This window comes from Trachurus trachurus (genome assembly GCF_905171665.1).
Source record: "Trachurus trachurus genome assembly, chromosome: 21".
Lineage (NCBI taxonomy): Eukaryota > Metazoa > Chordata > Actinopteri > Carangiformes > Carangidae > Trachurus > Trachurus trachurus.
The window spans coordinates 6,832,739-6,852,627 of NC_139899.1; the positions used below are offsets into that span (position 1 = coordinate 6,832,739).

Consider the following 19,889-nt stretch of genomic DNA (forward strand, 5'->3'; position numbering starts at 1 on the left):
TGTCCACCAGAGCGTTTTGGAGTTGTTGGTGTATTTGATTAGTTTGATGAGGAAAACCAAGAAATCCCATTAACCTCCGTAGTGTAGCTCTGAGCAACTCACGGCTCTGCTCCGCTGATCTAAAAGTAGCTTGCACCGACAATTAAATGTAATAAACCTACTCCTAAGACTATGGCAATGGGCCAATTTGCCAAAATGTTGAACTATTGTTTTACTAGGAGCACAGTGGCCCCTAACCTAAATTTTAGGAGCGCAGGCAGAACATTTAGGGGCACACACCGTCACATTTCCTTTTTATTTCATGATCCTCACACAAATTGCCCTGCCACCTGTAATGACAGATTCACGATTCTCTGAGTTGTCGCTTCTCCAGTGTAAAAAAAAAAAAAAAAAAAAGTTAAATTTTCTGGTTGCACATGCAAAGATGAAAAATGTACTTGCGTTGTTTCAGATTTTGAGGGCAAAATGCCCCCATTTAGGGGCAGTCTGGAGCCCTGGTGTGTAGCTGATAAAACAATGAAACAACAATGGGACTATGGCAGGAATCAGCCCGAGATAAATCACGGGCCCTATTTTCTTTACACCAAAGCTCATGTAGGCCTGATGTGTGTGTGTGTTAGCATATAGCTGGGTGTGTGTGTGCCTACTGTGCTCCCCTTTCCTCTCCCCTCTTGTTTTCTGAGCCCTGTGTCATGGCATGGGGCACACTGACATGGAAATGTGGAAATCCCTGTTTCAACAATGAGCTCATCTGTGCCCTGGCACGGCGCCCTGGCCTCTCTCTCTCTCTTTCTCTCTCTCTCTCCCTTTGTCACCATCACCGTAAACCTTTCATCCTCGTCAACCCATTCCCTCTTTCAACCACGTTTTAAAGTCAAGAAGTGTTTCACTGTGTGAGTGTGTGTGTATGTGTTGCAGCCTGGATTTATCTGGGGGGAGAAGAATGTGGTGTTTATCTGTGTGATTAATTCCCTCACTGAAAAAAGCTCCTCCATCAGAGCTATGGCAAGAATCTACTTTATCACTGCAGTCGGTGGAAAGCGTTCAAATCCACACCTGAGTTTTATTGGATTCTGCCTGATATGGAAAAGGCTTGGTCGTCCACCAACCCATCCAAAATCAATACAAAGTATTCACACACCCCTAAACTGAGATTAGTTGTCCTGCAACGACCTGCAGCCTATGCACACACAGCAAAGACACACCTTCGAACAGTGTTACAATGAAGGCTGCTGGCACTGTCAGTAGTCAATAGTCTGCCTCAGATCCAAACCACATACTAAAAGTATCTATTTTTAAATTGTCTTGTTGTTTCTCATTGTTGTTTTGAGGTTTGCAACTCTTGTCGTAGGCCTACCGGTTCTGCTAAAGGAATAATAAGTGTATGTGAAAGACACTCATTTGCTTTCTTGATACAACTTCAATGTTTGTAACACAACGGCTAGCTTAGCTTCACATAAAGACTGGAAGCTGAAAACAGAGACTCCTCTTATCCAAAGGTACCAAACACATCTTAGCATTTAATCATAATATTAGCCTATGTTGTATTTGTTTAGTCATTAGAGAAGCCAGAGTAAACATTACATAATGAGCTTTTATGATGTTGTCAGGCGTTGGCCATGTGCAGAGACTTTAACACATAATGTATTTGAAAGAATGTTTGAAAAAATCATCACTTATGCTATACGTTTGCACCTGCCATCCACGCTGCTTCAGAGTTTTTAACCCCCAAAAAGTCAGACATCATGGTGTGGAGGCAACATGGAAGAAGAAATACAAGCAGTACGGACCTGACTGTCTTGTTATATTTTCATCTTTTTGGAGGGGAATTTCTTTAGATTGCGGCATTATATGTTGCTTTTTGAGATCTTTTAGCCTTGTTGACTTCACTTTGACAGGTTCTATTGAAGTGATTTCTTGATTCAATAGGTCTGGCAGTGATTGGGCCTGGGTGTGGAGAGTGACATTGAACTCAGAATTCGAAAACATTTGGTTTATCACAGTTAGTTCATGATTTAAAGGTGTACAGAAAAGAAAACTGAATTTGAGCCCACTCTGGATCATACAATTAATGTGATAACTCATCTTTCAGATGATGTAGGCCAAACTTTGTGCAAAATTCTATTTTTGAGTAAATCCGGGATGAAAGTGTGTATTTTTTTTTTCGCATTGGATAATGCAGGCGCATGGATTATACGTCAGCCTGTACACGATTCATCAGCCACTGATATTGGATCCGTAATCCGTCATTCAAACGTCTGAGACACGCACACACACAGGGAGCTCGGTCTTGCCCCAAGCTTTGAATATCCCGCCCGCTCGATAACGACCAATCAAATTCGTTTTCCTTACTCGGGTAAACTCGTGTTGCAGCTCGTGACAACTCGGCGCGACACACAGGACAAACGGCCATTTCTGTACACCTTTAACAAAGAGGGCAATTCATTTTTCACACAGAGCCAGGTAGGTTTGGATAGCCTTTAAAGGAAATCATCATTTAATATCTCAATTCTATATTTACTTGGGTTATCTTTGTCTAATATTAAAATGTGTTTGATGATCTAAACCAGTGGTTCTCAACTGGTGGGTCGGGACCCAAAAGTGGGTCGCGGACCCGTTCTGGATGGGTCGCGGACAGCTGGTCAAAAAAGTAAATAATATTTAAACATTTAAGTGTGACAAATATGCAAAAAAAAAGTAAGAAATAAGGAAGGGGTAAATACTTTTTCACGGCACTGTAGGATACTAGGTGAGTTTTATTTGCTTCAGACAGGGCCAGGCCAGCTGTTAAACCTGTTTCCAACCTACATGCTAAGCTAAGCTAAAGCGAAAGTGCGGGTAAGAGCTTCGTATCTTACTGATAGATGTGACAGTGATATCTTTATCTTGGCGAGAAAAGAGATGAGCATATTTGAGCGTTGAACTGTTCTTTTAAAAAGTGACAGTTTGTTGACAGGAGAACCAAAACCCACCATGTTTCTGCCTCGGCTCCATATGGAGTCGAGTGCTCTTCACAGATTCTCTCGCGTCAACGTTCAAGACTAACACCTTTTCTTGAGGTTACTCACTCAACAAGCTTCAAAGCTGTCACAGTAGAGTGGAAGTGCCAGACACTCACCCAAACAAATTTCCTTCCTCCTCTCTCTCAAAACCCCAGTGTTTCTCTGCCTCTCTCTCTCTCCCTGCCTCGCCTTGGAGACACGCACTTCTGTCGACATAAAAGCGTGACCTCCCGTTCCCAACATTTGAACTCTGACCTTTCCCACTTTCACCCCTGGGCTAGAGCGGAGGGAATGACGCTCCCATCCTGTCATTCTTCCAGCTATCCCCCTCTTTTCCTTTCCATTGCTCCCCCTTTTCTCCATCCCTCCCTTTCCCCCTTTATCTTCCTCTCTCTGGAACTTTTCCTCTGCTTTTCCCTGGATTCCTTTCGCTGTTCCTGATGGTCTGGTGCATGTTTCACTCATTCCCCCTGTTGTGACAAGGACTGTTGTCTTTCCCATGCCTATTTTATAACAACACTTCCTATTTGTTCTGGGATTCATTTTGCCGTTCACCTTCCTGTTGTTCCAGTTTGAAGAACTCAGCCCCCTCTGGAGGCCAAGAGTCGCAAGTGCATGACCTAATGCTCACAGCCGAGTTACTGTTAGAGCTCTGTTGAGTCGGAACAAAAGCCAACAGGATCTTATTTCAGTCATAACACAAGGCTCACTATTCTGTGAGTGGTCAGTATTAAAGATTATTACTGACTCCCTTCAGTGATCTTATTTTATTCTCTTTTTTCTCAAGTAAATTTCCATAAATCCAATCTGCTTTTCAAAAGATCTGTAGAAACCAGTCATGGCTTAAAGGGCAGCAGTAGAAACAACTCTCAGTATAATGTTGTATGTAGTCCATTATCTCAACAAACATGCCGCTGCAAGTTGAGTCGACTGAATGAGCTTTGTATCCTGGGAAACCGATCTGGAGTTGCCTCAATACCTTCTGCACAGGTGTGGCACTTCTGCAACCGTTATGCTTTTGGCAAAACTCCTGGGTAAATGACTGGATTTCCAAGACTGGTTGATCAACAAGGTTTTGGGAAATTAAAGTGCAGGATATAGTTTATAGATCCCTTTGTTTCAAAGTATTTTACTTTCCTTTTCCAAAGGCAACCTGACAGGTCTGACTGACCTGAAGCACCAACGAACAATGTATTGTTATATTCTGAAAGGCAGAGAGGACGTGTGACTGTAAGAAGAAGTGACTCACACTCTTGCAGTTTCTCAAGCTTCTCCTCTGCGCTCGTCGTCATTGCTACCTGTGTCCATGTGGTGGCTTGGGAAGCCACGGTCCCCATCCTCCTCTGTGTTGTTGACCACAAGTGGCTGCTTGTTGTGCTGAGAAGAATGCAAGTGAAACACCGCAAGCGTCTTTACGGGCTCCGTAATGATAGTTTTTCACAACCATGGAAACATTACTGTACAGTGTAAAGAGGGAATACTAACATGGAGGGGTAGTGTCTGCAGTTTAACTTGGTTGATCTTATGTAACAGTTGCTTTTATGTCACTAAAAAAACAATGTGTTTACATGACGTGAACTATTTTGGGCACAATGAAAATAGTATTATTGTTTTAATTATTATCACCTAAATTTGTTGATAGATTTTGAGCAATAGTAACATTAATATTGAGTATTTTGGACTGGTATTATGGACTCTAGCAGTCACTCTCTATTAGCTCTGTTTCTAGCCTGTGTCTACTCCTGATGGAAATATCTGGATACCATATCCAGCAGGTTTGATTCCAGCAGGTTGCTTTGTGTCGCTGTGCTGAATAGTGGGTCTTTTAGAACTTTTACATTGGAGAGTCAGGTTTGATTCGAGTGGACTTACTGTAATGGATCCAAAAATCAACTCAATAAGATGAAAGCCATTAAAAGGTCTGTGGAACTGACAGGTGCTGTAGGTTTAGTTAATAATTGCATGTGGATTTTTATTTTATTTATTTATTATTATTTTAGTTTAGTTTTGTATATGTGTGTGTGTGTGTATGCATGTGATTATGTAATATGTATCTTGTGCTCTACGTTTGCAATGTGCATACTGTTTTTCCCTCTTCTTCTTTTTCTTCTCTTTTTGTATGTGTATGGTTTTCCTTAAAATAAATAAATATTTGATCATAAAACAATATTTGCTTGTGGATTTGTCACTAGGAGTGAATGACTAGTTTCCACATACGCATAATCACTTCATCTGCTGTCAATGTGGAACGGTGATTAGTGCAGCTCTAAGATCCTACAGTAAATCATAGTTTATATCCGCATGCATCACAAACATATGGAGAAGCCGAGGCCAGGATGAAGAGGTTTACCAGATCCATGGCCTTAAACTAATTAGCATCGTGTATGAAATGAGGCATGTGGACTATGAGACGTTGGAGTGTTCTGAACTTGATAATATGCCCAGTAAACATCTGATTATGGGAGCGCAGTGTTGAAAGACTGTACTTAAGAACTAATCATCCACCTGCTTCCCCATATTTCATCAGCGGTTTTGCCTGGTTTAAGTGATGGCTGGGAGACACACAACGAACCGGCTCCCTGATCAATGTTTAAATAGGACCCCTAATGCTTGTGATTACCACCAACAGTCTCACACAGGTGGCCATACCTATGATGAAACAATGGATGCCCGGCAGCGTTTGATTTGTATTTTGCTGCTCAGACTGGATGTCTGGCTGCACAGTGGGAAAGAGTGAAGCAATGGTACCCTTTTGTCGCAAAATCAAAGGCCCCCACAGAGGGGAAAATGGCATGCTGGGGCCAAAACAGATGGCAGTGGATCTTTAAATGACCCTTTTTCACAGACCAGCGTGTGTTAGACACACACTCACTTAAAGATGGCCTTGCGGAGAAGTGTGTGTGTTGTCTGTGGCGTGTGATTTCCGTGATGCCATCAATTCTGAAGTTAATGGGCCAATTTTCAAGGTGTTAACTTTACACATCTACCGTCAGAATGTGAGGAAACGCTCTTGTGTATGTGTAGCTGCGAAATGTTGTGTTCCTGTGAGTGTCTTGAGCTTTCATGCGTCCAATACCATCAATTTTCAAATCAATAGGCCGGTCCTTCACTGCCATGCGAGCTGTGGTGGAGCTTGTTGACTGTAAAATGGTTGAGGCAGGGCTCTCCTCACCATTCAGCCTGATGCTTCCCATCATGGATCCCGGGGAGACAGCCATGTGCCTCCCACAGAAATATATATTTAAAATCCAGCTGTTATTTCATTCACCACTGGTATCTCTCTCCACACCATCCTGGGTTTTCTTGGGAGAAAAGTTTTTAATATTCAGTGGTATGTGCATTATCTACAAGCCGGCATGTTCAAACATGCTGTGTGAAATAGTGAGCAGTCAGATAAGGAGTTATGCATTTCTAATACAAGTGTCAGATTCCAATGCTTCGTACCTATCTGTTATTCTCAGTCGGTGCTGGGTGGGTAGTGTGTATTCGAGGAATAAATTTGTGTTTGTTGTTGTGTGTTGAAAACAGAGCAAGCCTTTGGGCGTATATACTGTATCCTTCAGCGTGTTTGAATGATTGATCTCATCTTGTGGAACTCATCGATTTTCATCATGTTGTTTCACTTCAACATTACACTGAAACAACACACAGTTTTGTAAAAAACCCTGTCTATGCATCTTTGGCACGAAGGAAGGGCGATGTTATGCTACATTCAACTCATATAACATACAATATCTTGTCAAACTGCGTCTTTTATCAGTCAGTGAGCAACTGCTTGCAGACATTTATCTAATAACAGATTAATCATGAGGTGAGACTCTGTTCCTGTGGTGTACTACACACAATTTCTAGCGTTTACACTTTTAGGTAGAGCATTAGCCTATTCAACACTTCACCACATCTGTGAACCAGTGAGACACATCTTTTTAAGGATGTTACTCACAAGATCAGAGTTCAGTTCATCTTTAACACCACATTACAGACTGATTGGTTCCTACGGTTTTGTTTCCACGTGTTGCTGCTGTTTTTTGTACTGAATTATTCATACCATCTATGTTATTTTCATTATTGTAGAATATTGTTAGTCACAGTTTTGCTAATAAAATACAGGATGAAATTATATATCCCCAATGGAATGTAAACATACCATTATCTGTGTGGCTTAGAGTGGATTTTATTTTAGCAGGTGTGAACACAGAGGCCATCTGACTGTTACGTGGCTTGCAGTGGGAATGCCAGACCCAGGTCAACCCGCTAATTTACGTGATGACGTTGAGCATTATGTGACGCCACGTCATAACGCGCCAGTCACGTCTCATATCATGTAGGCTACCAAAACAAAGCTCCTCTGCTCGCATTCAAGACTGGGATTTGATCAAAAGAAATAGGCTATACAACACTGACCAAAAAAGATTTAAAAAAAAAGAAGCAACAGTCTGTTTAACTGACGTGTTGTGCCGCGGACATCCGTCATACGGCGGCATTTTGGTCAATGGGAAAGGAGCCAAATGCCGATTGTTAGCGGGCCGACCCGTGTTTAAAAAACAGCTAATTTTAGTGGGAAAGCGGCTTTATGCTGCGTTTAAGACAACTCGGAAGTCGGAAAAAAACGAGCTCCGAGTTGTAAAAAATGAATTGAACGGCGTCGAACTCGTAAATTACAAGTCGGAAACTCGGGTATCATTTCAGAGCTCCGACATTCCGACTTGACGTCACGACAACATCAAAACATGGCAGCCCTCGTCTTAAACGGTTAGAATTTAGAAATTTTAAGTTATTTGTTGAGGTTTTAAGGCATATGTTTTGTGTAATATTGCAGTAGCCTATATGAAATGCGTTTATATTAAGCTGTGATTGTTGTATTGTGTGAAATTGTGTTCCTCGTATGTGACGGAAACTGTTATCAAGGCTATAACATTATGTGCACTCGTCTGCGGCGTCTCCTCTCCTTTCCATTTGCCTCCAAAATAAACATAATTTGCTGCTGCATTTATTTTTCGTATTAAGCTATGAGCCACAATACGCCAAACTTCCTTCGGGTATCCATGTTTTTTCTCTTCCGAGTTCCTGCAGCGTGAATGCTATGATGTCGGAAGTCGGAAATTTCCGAGTTGGGAATCCCGACCTCCGAGTTGTAATGAACGCACCATTAGCCTCGCTAGCTAAGTTAGCAAGCTATAACGTAGCAAGCCTACTAGCTAACAGTTAGCTACCTTAGCTAAACACACTCGCACACACACATACACACCAAGCATGCCCCAAACATTGAATATCCCACCTGCTCGATAACAACCAATCAAATTTTCCTTACTGGGGTAAACTTGTGTGGCAACTCGTGGAAGGAGGCATGACAAACAGGACAAACGAACACCTTTAAAGTAGGCTAAACTGACTTTTGTGGCAGAGGGGTGACACAACTCAAATGAGGCCTGCGCTGGGATGCCAGTAAAAATGTTCACACTGTTGGCAGCAGTTTCGTGTTGAAATTAAATCTGAAAAAGACTAACATCACATTCAAGCTGTATCCATGGAAGCATACTGTCCCAATTAGCACTGGTGAAGTGTGTTCTCATTACCAGCCACCTCTTGCAAGCTGTTAGTGAAGCTGACTTTAGGCTCAGTCAACCTCCGCTTGACTCTGTTTAACATCATGGAAATCCAAGTAATTGTGGCAAGTGGCACACTGACTGACAGATGGCTGAAACATCACATCACATTGCATGCTGCCTGAATGTGACTCAAGTCGTATTTCATTTCAACAAAGTGGCTTTTTATTTGCAGATTAAAGCCTAGCTAGTAGACTTTATGTGAGGTTGCTCACCTGTAAATTACCTTTCTGCTGATGTCATGACCTTTGCTCACGATAAAAGACAAACACCAAGGGTGGGAACATTTTTTCTTTTTTCGATAAAAGCAAAATCTACTTTGGGATAATCTAGCTGTCCATTAATGGGAGTATTCCCCGCATTCTTCCACCTCAAATGAGAGCAGATACTAGACGTTCACAGAGATTTCCTTCCTGCTCCTCCCTGGCCCTGGGCCCACTGGATTTGAGCCAAAACCAGCGGGAGACGACAGGAAACTGACAGGATTACACTGACTGGGTCTGACTGCTGGGTTCTGTGCAGAATAGACACACACATGTGTATACAAACAGGGGGTCGACCTGCAAGAGCCTCTAGCTTTTTATCTTTTTTTTTAAATTGGAGGAGGGTGAAGGGAGGGAGATGAAGGGGAAATTTTGGACTGTGGGACTAGACAGTCGTCATCGAGGGTTTCATTTCCAACAGCCACACAGACTCCTCCTAATGGGTTTAATGAGGCTTTCACCGTATCGGTGAAAAGAGAGGCTCTTTTAGCTATTTCTGGTATTTTTATATTCACAGAAGAGCACAGTGTATATTATTTTCTATTGCTGTATAATTGTTGTCAGAAAAGTGTCAATCTCAATCTCTCAATATTTGTTCCCAGTGGGGCAGTTGTAGAACATACAACACAGCACAGAAATAGAAATATAGGCTATACAACAATATTGCACAACAACCAATAGCATACATAATAAAAACTACACAATTTATAGGGGTTGAAAAGGGGGTTGAAAAGTAAAAAAACAAACAAAACAAAAAAACACTAAGGATAGGCTACCTTTCCCTCCTGGAATTTAATAAGGTAGAAAGGAGTGTTTAGCCTATATGTTGGTTTTTGCTAATGGCAGTCTGAGTAATATGGAAGAAATTAGGCTACTGTTGAAGAGGATGAGAACAGTCTGACAGGACACTGAACAGTAGGCCTACCAGTTATTTTGCTACAGACATTTACCACCTTATTCAGAGCATTTTTCTGCTTAACTTTGAGTGACTGAAACCAACAGATAAAAGAAAAAGTGATCACTAACTCATAAAAGCAAAGAAAAAACATGGTCATCAGTGTCAAGTCAACCTCAAACTTAGCAAGTTTCACACCTGAATACTCTGTGTTAAACTCGATAAAGTTGTTTTGAAGTCATTACCTGAGGTCAATAAAAGACGAGGGATGTGCCCCTCAGACAGCCACATGTCTGTACTGTGGCTACCGGCCTATTAAAAGACAGGCTGGGAACATTTTGCCTGAATGACCCAGGGGTGACTGAGCACAATTTCAGCTCAGAGCTTCATATATTGACTATGATCTTTTACGTAATTGGAAGAGTCTCTAGCATTTCCAATAACTGTCTTTTCAAAAGAATGAAATCCCTTTTGTGCTTTGTACCTGCTTAAGCAATAGATAATGATGTGATTGGATATGTCGGCAGTAGCAGAAAAATTGTTTGCTATAATTATGTTGTAATTAGGCTACTGTTACATAATGCAAATACTCAACAAAGGTATGAGTTGCTTAAAAAGTATCCAACTATAGAAGCTACTGAGCAAAGTTCAGAAATGTTCAGAACAGGAACACAGAGGGATTTTTTTTCTCACAAGACCCACGGTAATTAGCCTATGACAGGCTGGATGAGTCACGTCACGTCTTGAGTGAACTGAACAAAACGAGAAAGTTGTGTTGTCTTGGGGAGGAACAGAATAAGTTTACAGGCGGACATTGTTGAATTAACTGTTTATATTATGATTTTGTCCGTTTACCGTTACTACACCTTTATTACGCTTCTTCTCTGGAGGAGGACAGCGAGGCTGTCATGAAAAAAAAAAAACTTGGAACGTTGTCGGCAGGATTCGAACCTGCGCGGGGAGACCCCAATGGATTTCTAGTCCATCGCCTTAACCACTCGGCCACGACAACATGAAACCTATACACTTTACTGCAGATTAGAAAGATCAATCATCAATATGATTCGATCAACATTCCCGCACTGGAATATGCCGTTTACACGCTGTCCCTGGTCCCTACCTGGAGCCGGAGCCCTCACACCGACCACTGGCACCGCTCAGGCCCGTGGTGAATGAAGCGCCATCTTGTGGACAGAGATGGAGACAGCTGCCTCTGAATGTTCATTTGACTTCGCCTCAATAAGCTACGGCCTTCACAGTTGGTTACAAATACAGAGGCTGCAAGCACATTAAAAAAACATCAAGGAAGGACAACCTAGATGTAGCCTAGGAGTTGTACAGTTTGGTGTATGTTAACAGTTTCTTTATTTTGACTGTAGGCTTGAAGCCTCACCGTGTGTCAGAGAAACTGTAGAAAAATATGGTGGCCCTGAGGCCATTAATCCTATGCATAAGCACAATTCACACCAAATTCAGAAAACATCCTCATTTTTTAAAATAAACTTTCTATGATCCTCATCCGTTTGACATGTTTGCTGCAAAAAAATCACAACATATGCAAATCCTTTGTCAAGCTGCAGTGTGCTGAGCTCTCAGGGCCACCGTAGAAAGATTTGAAATGCATAATAGGCTGTATAACATCTTTGGCATATAATGGCACAGTGGTAGGAGTATTCAGATCATAGATGTATTAGACATCCATGCAGAAACACCCTCCTAAACATAATCTTTTATATTAAAAATAAACCTGTTGGACTGAAAACACACTAAAATTGAGAAATTCAGTGTTAAAGTATAACATTTATTCAAATAGTCATTACAAATTATTGGCTATATATTATTAGATGATTATCAATAAGTGTTACTCTTAGTGATGTAAGAGCAACAGATTACCATAGTAACTGGTCGATGTAAAATCACTTTGATCTATGGATCTACTGTAAAGTTTAATATATCTTAGGGAGCAACATGAATGTGATCATAATAACCAGAGACAGACACGGCATGTTACATTTCGTGATATAAATTATTTATTTACATTTACAGAAAAATGACCCCATCAAGACAACGTAGTAATAACTATTGGAAATAGAACCCAAGATACAGTAGCTGACGTCATCGTCACAACCGAACAGAGAGCTCTATAATAACATTGTGCCCTCTGTCAAAGGTCTCCTATAACACAAGGTGCAAGGCATCACGTGTAGCCCCGAAACCCGCCCCACCCCCCTCCCAGACCCAACAACACACACCTCATTTAAAGCCCATTACCCTGCTTTGCACTACCCCGATTTGCTTAAACCCCCTCATCTACAAACAACAGACATTGGCTACCTCGCCTCTACCAAAGCTCACACATCTAATACACACTCTCACACACGCACGCACACACACACACACTCACTCACACTCACTCACTCACTCACTCACATTCAGTATCCTCAAATGCCCCCAAACACCTCATGGTTCAGTCTTTTTCAGAAAAACCCTGGGCGGAAGTGACAAGGTGCTGCAGGTACACACATCTGTAACTGGGGGGCGGGGGGGGGTCGGCGAGGTTGGCAACAGATGAAAACGTTACCCCACGATGTGAGTCTCATTCCTGACTGGGTGTTGTTCCAGCTCTGTCTTTGCTGTGCCACCACTGTCCTCCCTGGGCATTCTTAAAGTTCACACTGGGAGAGAGAGGGCGAGGGGTGAGGGGAAGCAGATCCTAATTTTTCGGGGGGAGTTGGCCTACATGGGGGGGAACATCAAACGCCGCAGCTCTCCGTAAAGTGGAGGAGGGGGACTCTGTCCGGTGTGCCAGGGCTCAGATGAGTCGAGTGGAGGCGCGCATGGTGTTCTCTGAACTGAAGTGGACATTGTTCTGCTTCTGCCGGTTGATCCTGTTGGTCCTTGGGCACTTCCTGTATAGAAGAAGAAGGCAAGGCAGTGGTTAGTTATGCAGTTATCAGAATCTGAAACTGTGAAACCTCATTCTGGTGTAATTCTGTTATTTGATGGACCTGAAATCATTATTCAAACATTACAGCTAGCATTTTAGGTTTTCCTTTTTTTCCCCCCTTTTAGGTTTTAACTATCATGAAAAGACTGAAGCCAAGGAGAATGGAGATGTAAATCCTTTAAATCTACAAAAAATGTATTGATAAATTGCAGATAAACAACATTTTAAAGCAATTTTCATTCATTTCCTCCTGCAAATGCAAAAAAAATAGAGAGAGAGAGAGAGAGAGAGAGAGAGAGAGAGAGAGAGAGAGAGAGAGAGAGAGAGAAATGCTTATAACAGAGGAACTGTAGACCCATTGAGAGCTCCAATTTATTATCCAGCAAACTAACAACAACAAGCACACACTGACACAGCCAGTGATGGAGCTGGAAGGAGGGAAGTGAATGAAATGTAGAGAAAAGATGCAAATAAAGTCATTCCATAGTCTGCCATGGGCTCCTCATGACGCTATTCATAATTCATTCATAACACTCTATGCACAAACCCCTCAGATTTTTTTTTTCATATATATATATATAGGGACCCTTAAAGACTAAAGGAATATAAATGATGGATGAATAGACGGACCTCCTCAAAGGTAGGAAGTAACAACAGCTTAGCTGATTTAGCTGGTTTTCAGTGAAAGTAGACTGTAATTCCCTGAGCTAACGTGGTAGGCTATAGCATGGATGGATGATGGTTTAAGCACTAAAACCCTTGTAACCCTTGTAACAACTTGCAAAACCCGGAAACAGCTTGCTGGTGACTTACAATTAGAATTTGGACTGAGGGTGTGACACATTTTAATACAGCCCTGCAGCAATACGACAATAAGTTGACCTTTTGCTCCATTTAAAGTGTTTTTGCACACTCTCCTACATGTAAAACACTGCAGGCAAATGACGGAATCTAAAGATTAAGACAAAGAGCTTCGGCCTGAAATTTCCACAGTTTGAAAAGCAGCCAAGGGGAAATGCATGACAAGATGAAACTGCATGTCGGCTCGACACCACGGCAACGCTAACTGCTGCTGCTGCTCCGTTCCACTGTGCAGTGTTGATGCAGATGCAGTGATTTAGTCATTACTATGGACAGGTGAAGTTTACATCTCCTTGGCAGCAGTCACCAAAGATGTGTTTGGACGCAAAATGCAAAAGCAGAATTTATATAAAAAAAACACACACATTAGCATTGGAGTGTGTGCTCAGGCTCTTTCAAATGCCACAGCTCTACTTTAATTTTGTTGTACTTTAGGATATTACATCACATTTGAACAGTTAAGAGTTAATTTCTTTTCTTCTGTTTTACAAAAATAAATCATCAATGTAATTTGCCTTTTGTGTAAAAAACAAAACAAAATGCTTGTTGGTTTGGTTCTTTGTATCCGACTTGTTGACAGTGATGAAAGTATATAGGATAATGCAGCTGTAAGAAGACATCTCACAGTGATACCCTTTGGAGCAGACCTTTTCCCCGAGATGTGACATAACGTCATACAGGAGAAGGAAGATGACCTTTCCCGCTCCCACCTGTTTGTCCTTTAAGCGAATGGCAAGTCTTCATAATAAGAGGAAACCACATAAAACTCACGAAACAAAGCTCAGTCGCTTCGACAGAGATAGGACCCTCGGCCAGAGTCAGTCACCAGACAATGAAATACATGTCTGTGTGGACTCATTCATTCCTTTACACATTCATTTATTCAGTAGTGGTGGAGTCAGAGCCCTGTGCTGTATTGTGGACTTTTTCTAAGGCTGAGTGTATAATATAATTTCCTCCTTCCTTCTTTATCTTCACTCCTGGCCTTCTCATCCTGCTCCATCGCTCTCTCATTTCGCCCCTCCTCCTCCTCCTCCTCCTCCTCCTCCTCCTCCTCCTCCTCCTCCTCCTCCTCCTCCTCCTCCTCCTCCTCCTCCTCCTCCTCCTCCTCCTCCTCCTCCTCCTCCCTTTGCTCAGAGGAGCAGTTTTGTCTCGGCCAAAACTCTTAAAATCTTTTATTAAATGTCATAAATTGCTTAGGTCAGCTGGAGGCAGACGAGGTGCAGGGCATAAGTGTATGTGTGTGTGCTTTTTACTGTGAATACAAAATGCCTGGCTTCCCACACACAGGTATCTTTGTGCATCTGTTCTCATAGGCACGCTGTGCATGTTTTTAGATTTGTGTGTGTGTGTGTGTCCAGAGGGAAGGTGACAGAACTTCCTCTCTAGGCAAGGTGACCTTTCAGTTGTTTCCTCCAGGCTAAGGGAGCGCTACAGCCTCCCAATGCGCCTATACACACATCATGGAAAATACAGCTCCCAGGCTCATTAGGAAGCTGTGTTCAAAGTGTGTGTGTGTGTGTGTGAGTGAGTTAGGGCATGACTCACCTGGTAATGCAGAGCACCACCACACAGATGATGACCACCTGGAGTGCTCCGATGATAGAGGCGATGAGGACGTAGTGCAGTTTGCCAGATCCTGGCACCACATAGAGCACGTTGTACTCTTTGATGTCACACTGGGTGCCCCTAAAACCCGAGTGACAGCTGAGATCACACACACACACACACACACACACAGACAAAGACACACATACACACACACCGAGTGAAGGAGGAGAAAGCAGAGAGAACACAAGTCATTCCTTTGCATGAGAGACAGGTTAATTATTTTTGTGTTTCTAATTGAAACGTCAGAACCCGTTTGATAAAGACTTTGTGGTGGAACAATGCGTTTGTGAGACAGAGCGGCGGTGACCGGGCTCTGCTGCGACTGTCGAGATGAACATGACTGATGAGGCTGGCGCCGGCCGACGGAGGCAGGGGAGAGATAGCGCGAGGATGTTGACAGTAAGCAGCTGAAATGCCTAATGTTCTCTACATTGTGGCCCGTTGTACACGCTCAAGCTGGAATCATAATGACACATTGAGCGGATGCTGCGTAGCGACTGTGTTGACGCTTGTTGAGCCGACATGAGAGCATGTTGCAGTTGATTCCATGTGTTTGGTGAACAAAATGTCAGATTCAACAAGTTCAGAGAAAACCCTTAGGAAGCATGAGACAGTCAATAGAGTGAAAATAAAAATGAAAAAAATAAAATATGGGACCTTTTGGCTCTACAGAGACACCTCATAGAGACTGCAAGATCTGCGACTGTTCACCATAAGGTGCAGGGGCGGAGCTTCCGTGGTGGCACCAGGGGGGCACCCACCCACACTGCGTGTCCCCCCAATGGTCATTGACTTGTGGTAATGGCAATTATTGTGTAAAGCTCTTTAATACTGCTATGTTCACTGTACAGAGCTACTAACAAAGCACTAACTTCTGATCAAGATTCTTACGATGAAACACCATACGCAAAGCAAATTTTTCACGCGATGAGATTACATACAAAGTCAATGCAAAGACATGAATACATGCAAATTTGTGCCGGGGGTGCAAATGACGGTGCAGTGCAAATTTAAAAAAAAATCAACTTTGGCAGAATATTCGCGTGAAGCTGTGTCGGGACAGCCTATCAGTGTTGAGATTCTCCTCAGCAGGACGCCAGTACGTCAGTGACTTGCTAGATACAGTCAATATCGATTTAAATAAATCATTAATCATCATCATAAATCATTAATTAAAAAAAAAAAAAATTCTGCATATATTGACTGACTGTTACACCACTGAGATGTTCTTGTAGCGAGTTCTAACTACTGGGTAAGAGTATAAGATCTTGTTGTTCACTGTGAGAATTAATTGTGTTGCTCATTCTGCTACATAGTGGTTATAATTGATTGAATATCATTTGCATCTTGACACTGACAGTGGAAAATAAAAAGGTCATAGGCATCTTCCTTATAAATGAATGCGGCCAATTAAAGCCAGATGAAGACATATTGTAAACAGTGTGTAACTGTACAATATAAATATTGAAGAGAGCGATCAGTGGCAGCCTTCATTTTTGTTACTTTTGTGGCCCACCAAGATTCACTGTTGTAATCCCCTGTGCCCCCCACCAGGAAATACTCTGAACCCTCCCCTGGTGAGGTGATGAAGTGTTGGGTTTGAACCACGGAGCAGCTTCATCTCAGTCTCAGTCTCTGGGTTCAATCATATGAAATGTATACAAGATAATCACATGATTACAACAATTATGGGCTGTAGAAAATACAAATACATGAATCCCCAAAGTGTGAGAATTATCATATCTTCAGTATTCTTTTGTTTTTTTTAGATGAATATATTATAGCCTATGTGATGCACAAAGAATTAAAGTGGTGTTGCTGCAGTGAGAACAAGGAAAGGAGGAGAGGGGAGAAGTGTTTCACAGCTTATCGATCTGATGAGGCGTTGTATTTCTAATCATGCAGAATGTTTTTCGACAATTGTGTACTTTCAATTTCTCCTTATCGTGTCAAAGTCCCCTCAGGTTACACAGAGCTGCAGTGACACAATAAGAGTCTTCAGTGTAGTGAACTCTGACTCTGCTGAACTATACAAATACTGCTGCTTATCAGCTGACAACACTCACACACTGGCTCCATGTGAGGATCTTCAAGGAATGATGACACTCATGTGTCACAGGTTTGATCTCCTCCTCTAACGTTAACCATGCTCAGTGCAGGTTAGCCGTACAGAATTAGTTATATGTTACCATAGTGAGCTGGCTTAAAACCGTTTGTTAGCCTGAGACCACAGTCTGGGCACATCCACACTTCTCTTTGTTTTCCTGCACAGCGATCACTTCATTTGTCGAGAACATTCACAAATTAAAGATTAGGCACTCACCATTAAACATGTCTCCTGTGTTAGCTAATAAATAATGGACTAATGAGTATAATAAGAAAGTAAAAAGAGATTTAGCTAAAAGTAGTTGTATTAATGATGCAGTCAACTTCTCTACATGGTGTTTTTTAAGCATCCGTATCTGATGTTTTCAGATTTAGCCGGTTTAGTGTAGACAAGACACACACACACACACACACACACACACATGCACACACACAAACACACACACACACACACACACACACACACACACACACACACACACACACACACACACACACACACACACACACACACACACACACACACACACACACACACACACAGATACTAATGGATGATCTTTGTCCTCAGAGACAAGCTAAAATGGTCCCCCTTTTAATCTCTCCCTCTCTTTCTCTCCCTCTCTTCTTTACCTGCTTCTCCTGTCTCTGGGGAGGTTGTTACCCACCAACACCTGCACACACACACACACACTGTACAAACACAGTCCCCTTCAGCTTCTCTATCTCTTTGACCTGACAGTGTGTACGATGAATAGTGCAGCCTTGTTGTGTTTGGGGTGTGTGCTCTGTTTCCACACATGTGCACACACACAGACACACACTCTCTCAAAGAAAAGATAGCTGTGTTTGCATGCAGCCTTCGATGCCTATCCCAGCAGCAGGGGGCAGCAGAGACCTTTCACACCGCCTCTACGCTGAGCCACGTTCTGTATGCAAGAGGACCGGCTGGCTGGGCGAGCCAGGACGAGCGAGGTTAGGGAGAAAGGAGAAAGACAGAGGGGGAGAGAGAGAGGGAGATAGCAGGACCCCCTGGCTGCTGCACTATCAGGCTGTAAAAGATGGCAGACCTGAGCAGCACACATGTACATTCACTGTGTGTGTGTGTGTGTGTGTGTGTGTGTGGGGGGGCACCTCATTGTGCCTTTGTGTGAATTTGCATTTGTGTTGTGTCCCAGTGTATATCAGGTTGTTATGTGAAGGTGTATCTATCTACACCGTTGTGTGCAGATACTGTCATTAACACCTGTGTGATTGATGCTCAGTGTGTGTGTGTGTGTGTGTGTGTGTCTAAATGTGTGTGTCTGTTTGCATAATTTCTGTCTATTACATTTCCGTGCGTATCTATACTTGCTACTTCTGTCAATGATAACAATTGATTTATTACAACCTGGATCCTATTTGTGCTGGTTGGGCCACTGGTTCAGTGTCTGTGTGTAAAAAGAAGAATCCTGACCAAACCCACACAAGTGAAATACAATGTTGTTGTAAACTGTTATTAGTGTGGAAGATTTAGAGTCCAAGGCCTAAAGTGGGGATATTAAAGCTGTAGTAACTATTTCTCAACCTCAATTAATTGTTCATCACATCTCACGCATGTTTTTAGCTGTTTGTTGTTGTTTTTTATCAATGTCCAGGCGAACTCTGTACAAGGCCTAGAAACAAACGGTTTTCATGTGGTTGAAGAGTCAATTTCCAACATGCTCCTAGAAAAAACAGCGAGTTTCTTTGCTGTTTCGTTCATGAGCACGAAGGAGAAGAAGAGAGCCCAGTTTCTCCAAAAATTGAGTTCCTGCTCTAGTTTCAGAGAAAAAGGCACTTTTGTGTTAGGGGGCAATCCACACATTTTCCTCGTACTCTGCAGTGTGACATGTCTCCCAAATGCTTTGTTCGGGTAAATAAGTATTTGTATAGATATATCTTAGTCCACTGGGGGGAGCTAACGTTGTACAAATGGGTCAGATGTAACCTGACCCTTTCACCCAGTCCCGTACCATCCCGAGCAGCGTTGCACACCGGATGCTGGGGATAGGTGCTGTTGTTGTATCTCTGATCATCTGAGATCTGATATTGTGGGCTTCCCCAAGACCTCAGATCAGCGTTCACATGGAGTCCGGCAGACGGCAAACCGGATGTCACGTTAGTGGACCAGAGAATGACGGTAAAACTTGGGGGAGGCCGGCAAAAAATAGCGTAGACGGCAACGGCAAATGGCAACACCGTCCGGAGTTAAAATATTTTAAATTTGCCATCTGCTGCGATGATATCCACAACCGGATGTGACGTATGAGTATATATGGACTTCGCCATAACAACATCGTGATGCGTTTTGCCGTATTGCCGCCCCGCCCGACTTGGACGGTTCGTTTGTTTTTGCTGTTCCGTCCAGCTGCATTTGCAGTTTGCCGTCTGCTGGACTCCATTTAAACGAAGCATGAATCTCATCTCTGATCTGAGGTCTGATATTGATGGGCAAGCTGCACGTGTATGGCACGCTACACGCTACACTGGTCCTCCTAGCAGCCATGGTCGTCATGCAAGTCGACCAAAGCTATCCTTACTCCGACAAAACCAAGAACACACATTTTATAAAAACCA

General features: G+C 42.6%; 1 protein-coding gene across 1 annotated transcript in view; it reads right to left on the bottom strand.

The window, feature by feature from the left end:
* Positions 1 to 11,773: 11,773 nt before the first annotated feature.
* Positions 11,774 to 19,889, bottom strand: part of tmeff2a (transmembrane protein with EGF-like and two follistatin-like domains 2a) — a 131,370-nt gene continuing 123,254 nt past the window's right edge. The window contains exons 9-10 of the mRNA XM_083996570.1: positions 15,123 to 15,281; positions 11,774 to 12,675 (exon numbers count right to left, since the gene is read on the bottom strand). Of these exons, the coding sequence (XP_083852696.1) occupies positions 12,579 to 12,675; positions 15,123 to 15,281 (256 nt within the window). The 3' untranslated portion in view covers positions 11,774 to 12,578. The remainder of the gene's footprint in view (positions 12,676 to 15,122; positions 15,282 to 19,889) is intronic.